The 13,454-nt window shown below is 39.1% G+C and overlaps 1 protein-coding gene across 1 annotated transcript in view; it reads right to left on the bottom strand.

Annotated features, from left to right (window-relative positions):
* Positions 1 to 12,335, bottom strand: part of LOC141161334 (uromodulin-like) — a 53,027-nt gene extending 40,692 nt beyond the window's left edge. Inside the window, exons 1-3 of the mRNA XM_073646148.1 lie at positions 12,212 to 12,335; positions 10,685 to 10,747; positions 6,863 to 7,018 (exon numbers count right to left, since the gene is read on the bottom strand). Of these exons, the coding sequence (XP_073502249.1) occupies positions 6,863 to 7,018; positions 10,685 to 10,747; positions 12,212 to 12,335 (343 nt within the window). The remainder of the gene's footprint in view (positions 1 to 6,862; positions 7,019 to 10,684; positions 10,748 to 12,211) is intronic.
* Between the last annotated feature and the right edge of the window lie 1,119 nt (positions 12,336 to 13,454).

Here is a 13,454-nt window from a genome sequence, read left to right on the forward strand (position 1 = left end):
GGATGGTAGCAGAACACTGCCATCCAGCATGCCATCCTTCATAGACACTGCGGAGCGCAGGTAATGTCTCTGAAGGATGACAAGCTGGATGGCAGCGTTCTGCTACCATCCAGCCTGCCATCTCAATTCCATCCCAGCGTGGGAGAATTCTCCTGTTCAAGCGGTGACGTCATTTGCCGGCACCGCATGTGCAGGAGAATTCTCTCACGATCTCAGGGACGTGCATGAGGTGAGCTAAGTTCATTGGACATGAACTCGGCTCATCTGGATGCCGTCACAGCGAGACACTGAGGAGCGCAAGCATGCCTGTGCTTCTCAGTGTCTGCGGCATGGCAAGCTGGATGGCAGCTTTCTGCTGCGATCCAGCCTGTCATGTCAATGTAGCAGAGCTGAAGCCGTACTGGGAACCATGGTAAGGTAAGGATGATGTTGGTTTATTATTTTACTTTTATTTCAGAAGACATTGGCTTCAGCTGGAATATGCATGACGGTAAGTAGAGTTTAATTTAGAACATTAAAGAATTGTGTCTTTATTTCAATTAAAGGACTTTATTCTGGGTGTTTGTGTTTTTTTTAACTTTCACTATGGGGTTAGTAATGGGGGCATGTGGAGTGGTGTGAGGGGGCCGGGATATGTCTCCAATCTCATTTTTTATAATCATGGTCTCCTTTCTTTGATATACTATTTAGATAATTCCCTGATTAGAGGGTTTACATATAATAGGACTGGATTTTTTGCAGCCAAAATCTTTCATTAGCGCTTTATTCTCATAGCAGCAGTTAATCATTAGATTTTTCTTTCCCCTCTCATAATTCAGTATTTGGCAATTAATTACACATATATGTATATATATTTACTGCACAAGCACTTTATATTTATTTATATACATTGTTTTTGATATATTAATATTATGCTGCTATTAGAGGTAATTATGTATGTTTAATCAACTACTATGAATTAAATTTGGTTGCCATTCAAATACATATATATATTTTTTACATAGGTGATCCATGTTTAATATTTATTGTGAGCATCCCCCTCCCCCCTCCTGAGCTGTATTTTAATCATGTTTTATTTATATTTTTTCATTTTTGTCTTGTAGTCTGCTTTTTAATTGTTTGTTTTTGAATCTAATAAAATTTATAATTTATACTTGTCAATATTGTAGTTTCTTTATACCTTTTTCTGTGGTTTGCATTGTGAATTTTGAGGTATTTAGATTTTTTTTTTTGAAACTTGTGGTATATCCTTCTTTTATAGGATTTATTCATTTTTACTTCTTGCTGAGTTCACCTTTAAAGGAGTTTTCCCACTAACAAAGTTCATTTTAATCAATATTTTAATCAATAGATCTTTGAATAATAATACGTTCGACAACTGGATGTGTTTAAAAAAATGTTCCTGTGCTGAGATAATTTTATAAATGTGCCCCTGCTGTGTACTGTGTAATGGCTGTGTCTGACCGTGTATGGAACATGGTCTGATCATACCACCTCTCCTGGGCAGGGGAGGAAGCAAAAGAGTATACAGACAAGACAGCAGGGGATCACAGCTGATTCATTGAGGTAAAACATTGCTTAAAAACATGTAGTGAAATGTTTTGCCTCACAAAAAGATCCCCTGCTGTAATGTCTGTTTACTCTTTTGCTTAATCCCCTGCCCAGGAGATGTGGTACCTTGAGACCATGTTCCAGCAGCCATGACACAGCACAAAGCAGAGGCACATTTATAAGATTATCTCAGCACAGGAACATTTTTTTTAAAACATTCAGTTGCGGAACTTACTTTTATTCAAAGATCTATTGATTAAAATGTACTTTATCCCTTTAACAGTCAGGTAAATAAGTCTACTGAAACCTCGCCATTTTTCTGTAATTATGGTTTTCATCCCCATTTTGGAGAATTTTCTAGGCTTAGTTCTGAATGTCCTGGAGTGGAGGTCGCCCTGCAAACACTTGGGGATGTTTGTAGGGAGGTTCAAAAAAATATTGAGATTGCTCAGATTCACCAAAAAACGGAAGGCTGATAGAAAGCGTTCGGTGGGTCCTGTCTTTACAATTGGGGATATCAAACTTAAAGTGCCATGGGCGAAGTTGAGTCCAAAGTGTATTGGTCCGTATAAGATCCAAGAGGTGGTCAATCTGGTGGTGTTTAGATTAAAGCTTCCTTCATCCCTTTGCAACCCTAATATTTTCCAAAAGTCTCTATTAAAGGAGTTTGTCCCTCCCTCATCCCCTCCTTCTCTGGTTTCGGTAGAGGTGGCTAGGAGTATGAGATTCAGAGGATTGTGGATTCTTATAGGGTCCAAAATTCCCTCCAATATCTCATCCACTGGAGGGGATATGGACATGAGGAGATGTGAAGGCCAAGCGGTTAGCCAGAGTCTTTCATCTGAAATTTCCTGGGAATCCTAGGGGTCTGGTGGCCCCCCTAGAAGAGGGGGTACTGTCACAATACCACCCCTCAGTGTGTCTTGAATGTAGTGATTGACAGCTCAGTCATCCGGTCTGGGGCAGGAGCATGCTTATCTGTCTGTGTTTTGATTGACAGCTCGACGGTCCAATCTGAGACTGGGAGGTGCTGAGCGTCTGTCAGGTGTTCCCTATTACTAATGATTACCCAGCCACTTAACTTGACTGGCAAGTCAGTGTGATTTGATTCTCTGTGGCTTGTGCTTTTCTTGTAGATCTATTGCTTTCAGACCTTGGACCTCATTTTGAAAACTTATTTGCCTAGCCTCTTTACTCTGATCCGCTATCTTCCTGGTATTCTGACCTTGGACTGTCACCTGACTACGCCTCTGTCTTTTCCCTCTGTTTGTCGTACCCTCCCCAGTCTTAACCTCGGACTCCTTGACTACTGTGACTCATGGCTTTTCTGTGAGAAGTGACTCATTGTCACACTGGCTGAGTGCATTCTTTGTGTTCACTTTTTGTACTGGCTGACTGCTTGCACTGTGTTCACTTTTTTTGCTGGCTGACTGCATTCACTTTTTGTACTGGCTGACTGCTTTCACTGCATTCATTTTTTGTGTTGGCTGACTGCTTTAACTGTTTGTGATGGTTGACTGCATTCACTGTTTGTCTGGATGACTGCATTCATGGTTTGTGCTGGCTGACTGATTTCATGGTGTTCACTGTGCTGGCTGACTGCGTTCATTTTTCGTTCTCGCTTACTGCGTTCACTGTTTGTGCCTGCTGACTGAGTTTATGGCGTTTACTGTTTGCATTGGCTGACTGCACTCACTTTTTGTGCTGGCTGGCTGCGTTCAATGTCTTTATCCAAAATATACGTACAAAAGTTCACTGTCTTTACTGTTTGTGCTGGCTGACTGCGTTCTCGGCCTTCATTTTTTGGTGCTGGCTGACTGTGATAACTGCATTCACCGTTTGTGCAGGCTGACTTCAATCACTGCATTCACCATTTGTGCATGCTGACTGCGATCACAGTGTCCACCGTTTGTGTAGGCTGACTAGGATCATTGTTTGTGCTGGCTGACTGCGATCACTGTGTTCACTATTTGTGCATTCTGACTGCGTTTACTGTGCTCACCGTTTGTGCAGGCTGACTGAGATAATTGTGTTTGCCATTTGTGCTGGTAAACTGAGATAACTGCATATACTGTTTGTGCTGGATGACTGCGATCACTGAGTTAATCATTTGTGCAGGCTGACTGCGATCACTGCATTTACTGTTTGTACTTGCTGAGATAACTGCATTCACCATTTGAGCAGGGTGATTGTGTTCACGGCATGCACTGTTCACTCTGACACAGATGGCACCTGCTTCTTGTGCTGGCACCACCCCCTGTTTTTACCACTCCCTGCATCTGCTTGGATTCAAAGATCACATCAACTCCCTGTGCCGGCTACGCCCTCCTCTGCTAAGCACTAGCTGTGTCAACATAGAACGTAGACAGTAATTAGTAGAGGGGGTGGTGCCAGCTCAGGGGGTGGTGCCAGCATATGGTGTGGCTGCCATCTTAGATTTTGAGCTCCGACACACAGGTCAACACTGGTCCAACCGACTCTCCATTTTCCCCTTACAGAGAGCTAGTTGGAGCAAGGTTGAAGTGTGTCCTGACCCCCGGGCCACATAGAATGACCGAGGACCTTGAATTTGACACCTATGACATAGTCACATGACGTATTTTTTTGTGTTGGATGAGTTGTACTTTTGATGGCACCATTTATTTTACCATATAATGAACTGAAACATGGGGCAAACATTCCTAGTGGGATTAAATGGTGAAAAAATATGCAATTCCTCCTTTATTTTTAAGGTTTTGATTTTATGGCTTTTATTGTATAATAAAAATGACCTGGGAAAATGATTGCCACATCAGTCCAATTATGGCGATACTAAATATGAATAGATTTTTTTTTCTATTTTAGTGACGAAAAAAATTCCGAATATTGCAATTATTTATTTTTTATTTTTTGCTTTCTGTCACCATTTTCCAAGACCCATAACATTTTTATTTTTTAGTTCATCTGGTTGACTTTGGGCTTGTTCTTTGAGCGATGAGCTACAATTTTTATTTATACTAATTTTGTATACATTCGATGCTTTGATTACTTATTATCCATTTTCAGTGAGATAAGCTGATAAAAAAAATTGCAATTCTGTTTTTTTTTTTTTTTTTTTTTCGCTTTACAACATTTACCGATTGGGTTAATGAATTCCAAAATTTAGTAGATTGGAGTTTTATTAACGCGGCGATATCAAATATGTATATGTATATATTTTTCTTATTTCTTTACTTTTAATGGGGGAAAGAGGGGTGATTTGAGCTTTTATATTTAATAAAAAAATGATATTGATAAAAAACTTTTTTCTTTATTTTTTACATTATTTTTAGTCCCTTTAAAAGACTTGAACCTGTGATTGTTTTATCGCACAGCACTCAGCCATGTTTAATTCTGACGATTCAATTTATTTTCTCTTTATGGCATTTACCAATCGGGTTAATTAATTTTGCATTTTGATAGATCAGACATTTATGGAGAGAGTCAATAAGTCATATTTACTTTTTTAATTTATTTTTATTGTTTATTTTTAATGGAAAAACGGATCGGTGATTCAAATTTCTGCATAAATTTCATAAACTTTTTTTTCTCTCTTAGGCCACGTGCACACATTCAGTATTTGGAGAGTTTTTTGCCTCAGTATTAATAAGCCAAAACCAGGAAAAAATGCAGAAATGGTGCACAAATTTCTATTATATTTTTCCTCTGATCGTTCCACTCCTGGTTTTGGCGTACAAATACTGAGTTAAAAAACTCACCAAATACTGACAATGTGAATGTGGCCTTAGGGGTCTTGAACCTGCAATCAATTGATCATTTAAGTTATACACTGCAGTTACAAGGTATTACAGTATATAGCAAAAATCATAGCCTCATATAAAGCCAAGGCTGGTCTTAATATGAGTACCTTCATGAAAGGTATGTTGCCTTTAACAGGCCCTGGCTGTTTTGGCAGTGCATTGGCACCCGTGAATTCGTCACAGCGGGACGATTGGCACTCATGGAATGCACCACTCCGAGGATGGCCCCATTTCAATGTCTCTGTCAGATATTGACAGCAGCATTGAAAGAGTTAACAGCAGTGGGCGAAGCTCAGCTCTACTAGATGCTATTAGAGGCAGATATTGGCTGTATAACATAGCCAGCCTCTACCGTATATGATGCAGGCTCAGCTGCTGAGCTCGCATCATACACGGGGACCTGACATAAGACATACCAGTACGTTCATTGCCAGAAAAGTTTTAAGGAATACTAGAGAACTTCTCTTTTAAATTGTTTCCACTCTTTGTATTTGGTAACCTCTAGAGGTGAGCAAAATGATTCACAGGACCCTGGTCCGATGGCAATGTCAGTAGCCCTACAAACTGCTTACTACATGTAAGACCCCCTTCACCTCTTTTGACTAAATAGGCTGCTGTAACATCATGCTTGCGTTTTTAAGTATCATAATGATGTAATGGGGCCTGCAAATCAGAAGAGGCATTGGGAATGCCGCACATAGAAGGAGGTTCGCAGTATTTTGGTCCTGCGCCCCCAATGACTATTGATGTGGGCGCAACCTCAGGGTCCTGCAAATCTTTTGGTTCAACTGAAGTAATCTCCATACTTCTGACTTTTATGATCTGAGCTACAGGACAGCCAATTAATGGTTATATGCTTTTTGTTTCCATATTTAGTCTCTGTTCAAATCCCATGTTAGGGGTACACATGGTGCAACCTACAGGCTTTGATCACATTAAAGAAAAACATGTAATGTTGCCTGCCTGGAGGATGTCAAAAAGAAATTGGAATTTATTGGATCGATTGGAAATTATCTCCAAGAACATATATAAGGATTACCAAACATGGTGTGAACAGAGCCTTCTGTTACTCTCAGTCATGGAACAAACAGCACCACATAAAAGCTTGGGTCACACCATTGTATTTTCTCTTATCTGAGAGAATCAGGTCGACTATGCTATTGAGTCTCTGATCAGAGCGTGATCCAATTTTCTCGGATGAGGAGAAGATGGAAAAGTTTCTCCATCTTCTCCATTCAGCCTGTAGAAATCGGACTGCACTTAGATATCATCTGACTGCAGTCTGATGTTTTCCACGCACTCATTGACTTGTACGGCTGAGTGTGACCCAATAATTGGATGCAACTCTGGCATGCTGAGATTTTTTCTTCGGGTTGGCTCGGTCCAAGGAAAAAAATCGGACATATGCACGGCCCCATAGAATTGCATTGGTCCAAGTGCGATGCGATGTTTTGTCGGATCGCACTAGAACCGAAAACACGGTGATGTGAGCAAGCCCAAAATATAAGGTATTAAGGATAACAATGACTTACTTGGATCATTAAATTCCATCAGGGTGTATTGTCGTGTCACATTAGCAGATGATGCTGAAAGACGAGTGGAAAGATACCTGGCAATGTCTTGAAACTGATATAGATAGGTATACATTGAACCAGTTGTGTCCATAGCCAGAGTAAACGATGGGAAAACTAGAAACACAGAGTTATGAATGTTATCTGAAGGCAATTCAAGAAATATGATCTAGTAGTAAGATTTTTAGTATCTAAATATATCCTTGCCAATGATAAGGAAAAATAGGACCCCTGGCACTATGCGGATTCCAAAATTCTTTGGGTCTTATCCTCTAATTTTAGAATATTTGAACTAATTTTCATGACATTTCCATAGGCTTTAGTGGGATAGTAATGGGCAGGGGCTCCTTAGTCCATTCTAGTTGGCGGGAATCCATATATTGTGACCACCTGAAATTAGTAGAATGTGGGATTAAGAAATATTCTACAGGGTTAATGAAATCTAGGGTTAATGAAATCTAGGGTCACCATTTTTAGCTCAGAGATCTGGAAATTTTAAAGCTACAATCCAAAGGAGCAGAAATTTTGTAGTGACAAATAAGACTTTTGGGTCATGGGTCTTCAAATATGTAATTTCTTTACATATCTATATGATATGTGTTTTGGTATGACATTAAACAAAATATATAATCCACTCTAAAGAAATAAAAAATCATAAGCAATTTAAAGTGGTTTTTCAAGGTAAGAAAAAACTGGTCTGCTTATTGGCTGTTTATTCAGAAACAGTGCCACTCTTGTTCAGGGGCTGTCTCTGGTATTGCATCTCGGATTATTTTACCTGCATTACCAGACACAGTCCATGGATAAGAGTGGTACTGGCCTTTTAAGTCTGGAAACACAGCAGACGTTTTTTTTTCTCAAGCCAGACACCTCAAGGTTCTTGCAATCTGTTACAAAACATTCTGTTAATCTGTTTCATAGTTTTATCTAGTCCTAGACTAGGAAAGTTGAGTACCAGACAACACAATTTCGTGATAATTTGTCACGAGACATTTATGTTATGTGTGTGTGTGTATATATATATATATATATATATATATATATATATATATATATATATAGCCGGTGAAAGATTTTGCTATCCTATAGCGATAATGTATTACATTTGTATTGTGAGAAATCGGAATCATTATTAAAATTCATGGAAAGTTAAAAAGAACCTGTCACCAGGTCATTTTATTCCTTCTGCTCCCCTGAATATTCAGTGTTTCTCTTTTTAAAATCCGAAATATGGTTCCATAGTGTGACAACGGTGGGTGCTGGCCCACGGCTCAACTGGCTGGGCTTACTCTGGAGGGACATGACTAAGTGGCTACCTTATATACAAAAAAACACTGCACAGCTGTTTAGAGTGGTGCACGAGTAGGGGCCGAACCCGTACTGTACTGAAAATAACCTCGGCACTCAATGGATATGAAAGAATAGAATTTTTTATTGCCACACCACATGGCAGCGCTCTCTACCAGCGGGGCATACCGCGTAGCCTAAGCCATATTCAAGTCACCGTTCAGGCAGCCTTAGAGACTTACTGTCCGGGCCGTTCAGCCACGCACACTTGCATTGGCAGTCTGCAATACTGATGAAGGTCAATTGTGACCGAAACGTTTATTTTTCTTTTGGACTGCATAAATTACAATAAAAAATTCTATTCTTTCATATCCATTGAGTGCCGAGGTTATTTTAAGTGGCTACCTTGTCTTCACTAGGGCCTCTGATGGTGAGGATATGCTTGGTCGCAAGATAGCCACCAGGTGCTACTCCAGGGCAGTGCCCGGACCTGCAGCAGCTGACCAACAGGTTAAAGCAGGAATACAAGCTACAGAAGGCACAGGGAGAAACATAGTCAAACAATCTGAGGTCGGAGCAGGCAGCATAGGTTCAGGATACAAAGTTGAGGTCAGGAGTGGAGAGATCAGACGGAATAGGTGGACAAGCCAGGTCGGTAATAGGAGACAAAACAGGAACACACCTAGACTGGAAGATGATAGCAAACAAGAACCAAGCTCAGGCAAGTAGTGAAGGGAGGAGCTGCCTAATATATCTCATGCTGGCAGAGGATAGCTAGGGAGGCTAATCTCTGCAGGACACAGAAGGGTTAAATTTCTGTAGAGACTGACCTCACCTCCCTGTAGCCTGGTGGAAGCATCAGTAAGATGACGCAGTACTGAGGAGTGGGGAGTGCTGCAAGAGGCAAACTCAGCAACACAGCCTGGCATGAGGAGAAGCAGAGCGGTGACTGCAGTAAGTAGTACGGCGTTGAGAAGGCGTGTGAGCTACCGGCGTTACATATAGATATTCAACTTGTTAGTTATTGCACTCAATATGCTAATTTATATTGTCTTTACCAAGAAGGCATTAGTCATGGTAATAATGCAGAGCAGCTTTAAGTTAGGCCCTCAGAGAATGCTGTGAGATATGCCCCCTTGGTATAGACCACAAAAATTAGCATATTTTGAGCACTAAGTAAGAAGGCCTATATGTCTAGAAACATATAGCGGATTTATAAGAGAAAAAAGAATAATGGAATACTCAGAGGAGAAGCAGAAATAAATTAGGAGCAAAAACTGGACACTTTTGACCTGGTCACAAGTCCTTTTTAAGGATGAACTTGACTGTTGGTCCAATCAGAATTCACACAACTACAGGAATAAAAGAGCCTCTAGATCTGATCTTAGATCTGATGGTAGTCTTTAACTGAAAAAACACCAACTGCATTACTGTTACACAAGGGCTTGTCTACTAATGGGTTAAAATACATTTGTGTCAGTAACTTTTACAGTAATACCTTCACTTTATGAAATCCTACTATGATCTTGCTGCCCACTTTTTAAATTTTCTTTATATGGAGGCCATTATATTGTTTGGAGGGCTATATGGGGCCAATTATACTCTTTGAAGGGCTATAAGGGGACAATTATATTGCTTGCATGGCTATGTGTGAGTCATACTATTTGGAGGGCTAGTGGGGGGACATTATACTGTATGCGAGCAATTATATAGTGTGGATGTTTGTGTTAGGTCCATCATACTGTTTGAAGGGTTGTGTGGGGAGCCATTATATTGTTTAAAGGACTATGTGAGGGCCTTATACTGTTTGTAGGGCTACTGTTGGCCATTATACTGTGTTAAATCCATCATACTGAGTGGAGGGTTGTGTTGGTGCCAACATACTGTGTGGAGGGTTGTGTAGGGTCCAATATACTGTATGGAGGGCCATTACACTGTATGGAGGGCTGTGTTGGGACGATCATATTGTGTGGAAGGCTGTGTTGGGATCACTGTAGGGATATCATACTGTGTTTGGAGTCACTTTTATTGGCATCATACTTTATGGGGGCCAGGAAAGGGGTATTGTAATTTGTGGAACACTAAGGGGTTTCAATTGGAGCAAACATATTTTGCAACGACTGCAAAGTTGTGAAATATGCTCTTCTGTTACCCCGCCGAATAATATATATTTTTATTTTATGGGAGGGCCCAATTGGGTCTTCTGCTATGGGGCCCTATGATTTCAATGTACACCCTTGGCTACTGTTAACTCGTACCAATATAATACCTGAGTAGAGTATTCGGAAATGGATTTTCTACACAAGAAAATCCCTTTATATTAATAGATATGAGTTAAATAGGTTGAATTGTGGTGTATTTTCACTTTATCGCGTAATATTTGATAATCTTAAATTGAGCAGAGACTACCATTGATGATATATTGATATTGTATATTTAGTAAACTTTTTCAGTATCTTTTACCTATCTTATCTTAACATGTATCCTATTCTGTACCTGTTTCTCCATCATTGCAAGATACATCAGAGCTGCTGCTGCCGAGGAAGATAATATCGTAACCTGAAAAGAAAAATAAACACTCAATGGCATACATAGAAAATAATGGTGAGTCAATGCAAAAATAAGAATGTGATGTCCATTATAGAGGTGGATTTTGCCTATATTTTACGTCCGTGTGGCATCCAAATTTATACATCAAGATTTTAAATTGTACTTGATCAAATGCAGTTTCCTAGGATAATAATGGCAATAAATCCATAAAAATCAGGTGCAATTTTTTTTTGAGCACCCATAGACTTGAATGGGCAAGATTCATCCAATGTAAGCTATAGAATAGTGCATGCTATTGTTTTTTGTCACACGGACTCTTGCAGCAAAAGAGCAATGGAGATAGAACCAACAAGGATGAACTCCATCTTTCTGCTTTTATATTACAGCGGAATTGCACAATGCAGGCAATCAACGGCGTTGCTGATTCCTGTGACTGATGCTCTAACTATAGAGCAGCAGTCACAGGGAAAACCCATCAGTGCAGCAGTACAATCTTAACTACTAAAAATGTAACATCTAGGTGGCTAACAGAAGGAGAGTGTTCCTTCTGTCATCCAATAATCCCATCAACGCAATTTTGGGCAGCCAAAAAGTAACAATGCCATTTCCTTACAAAGACCTCCACACTATCCATGGCCTGTCATTGCCCGATTTAATGCTTGTTTGTTTAGTGCTATCAGGCAATAATGGTTTGCCATATGAATAAGTAGTTTACATTGTGAAGCCACTAGGACAAATAAAAAAAAAAATAATCAAATAAGCTATAAAAAAAAGTGTTAATAAAAAAAAATTCTTTGCAAAAATGTTAAAAAATATATATCTCTAAATGTAACAACGTGTATAACAAACCTCTACATTGACAAAAATGAAGAAAAATATAACTTTTGGAATATGTAAGCATTAGTAGTAATTTATGAAAGCTCTCTGAATCCAGCAACATAACAACAGAAATGAGAAAACATTTATTTCTAATAAGCTTTGCAATTAAGGAGAGTAAATTTCCCGATAATGCTGCGGTTAACATTATTCAGAAATGTTTATTTTTTCCTTCTCTATTTTTTTTTCTTTGCATTTGTAGCTTTCATTGCCCTCGTCTTTGAATTTAGATTTTTCCTACATTTAATTAATCGCTCAATTCAATTTAATCCCATCATGAAAATGTGACAGCTTCTCTACAAAGCATCATATCAAACTTTCCTTCCACTTAATTGTATTTACTTCCTTCTTTTGGATTTCGTTTTGCCTTTAGGAATAGTATCCATTTCTTGTTTCATTTACATGGTACATTATTCTGTATTAATTTCCGTCAATTTAACTGTATTGAGTTCTATAAAGCGGTAGCTGTAAAATCAGAAGACTGAGCAAATTTGGTATTTAGTACATAATTGTTATCATATAAAGGTTAAAAATTCAGAGGAATAGATAATATTTAAGTAACAGATATCACCAGATGGGCCATTTTAAAATACTTACCACTGGTTGTACTTATAAATGGCGGAAATGTTGTGTATTCATCTTCCGTTGCAGGGTACCATGTGGTCCATCCTGATGCATATGTGCATAATATCAGAAGTAGACCTACGATGTGATGCTTCATGATTATGTTTAACCAACTAGCTGTCGTGTGTAAAAGAAGTGGCGATATTTATATATTTGGCTGCACCTACTGCTCCACTCAGAACTTGCAAAACCACATTATTAACAAGTTTCAAAAGGAAGCAGTTCTAAGAAAATCTTCTATGTACTGTATATGGTATGTCAACTATTAAAGATTTATTTGTCTATACTACTGAAAGAACCACAGCAAAGAAACAAAACCTGCTTCATTTTTTTCAAGATCTATAATCACACTATCGTTCACTCCACCGGCAAAATTTGATATGACTTCTAATACGACTGCATGCATGAGGGCACTAGCAATCATATAGTTCATAAATAATAGCGCTACATAGTGCATTGGTATTGTCATACAGAGAAGAAAATCCTACTACCACCAAATTATATTTTAATACAGTCAACAAATAAGTTCAATAAATAGTCATTACATAATACCAATCTAAGCAGTCCAAATAGTAATTCCCAAATCGGTCAAGTGCAATAAATACAGAATCACAAACTGACCTCATATCATTACATTATGCAGAATAAGTGCCATAGAGTGTGCAGGGAGTATCATTGTATAACATAGAAATAATTTCACCTGTGTTACCAGCGATGTCCATTCAGCAAATTGATTGTTAGTAAAAAAGATTTGCACTACCGGTCTAGCATCCATTTTGGCACAATGGGGCATCAGGACCAATGACGAACTTCCTTGACTGTCACTGAATTCTTGGCATACTGGGCATCTCTCGTTATGAGGCCCCCGTGACATGACATCATGACAATGCATCTAGACACATGTCATGATGTTACAAGAGACCAAACAAACTAGGCGTCATGAGAAATCATGATGTTGCTGAAGTCTAATCACCACAAGTGATGCCCAGGATGTTGGCAATCGAGTGTTGGCTTCAACCTGGATTGGTTGACACGTACTACCAAAGTGGATTCTGGATCAGTGTAGTGCAGATCTTTTATCTCAACTCTATTTGTTAATGATTTATTAGTTCTTCTTATGGGGGAGAGATATTTTGGGCCCTCAGGTTTGGTCTTGCCTGCAGCTAAACTCTGCACCTGTGCCACTCTTCTTAGATAATCTGAAGATGGTTTTATT

This window comes from Phyllobates terribilis, unplaced genomic scaffold, assembly GCF_046119375.1.
Source record: "Phyllobates terribilis strain yellow unplaced genomic scaffold, ASM4611937v1 Scaffold_9__5_contigs__length_417890890, whole genome shotgun sequence".
Taxonomy (NCBI): domain Eukaryota; kingdom Metazoa; phylum Chordata; class Amphibia; order Anura; family Dendrobatidae; genus Phyllobates; species Phyllobates terribilis.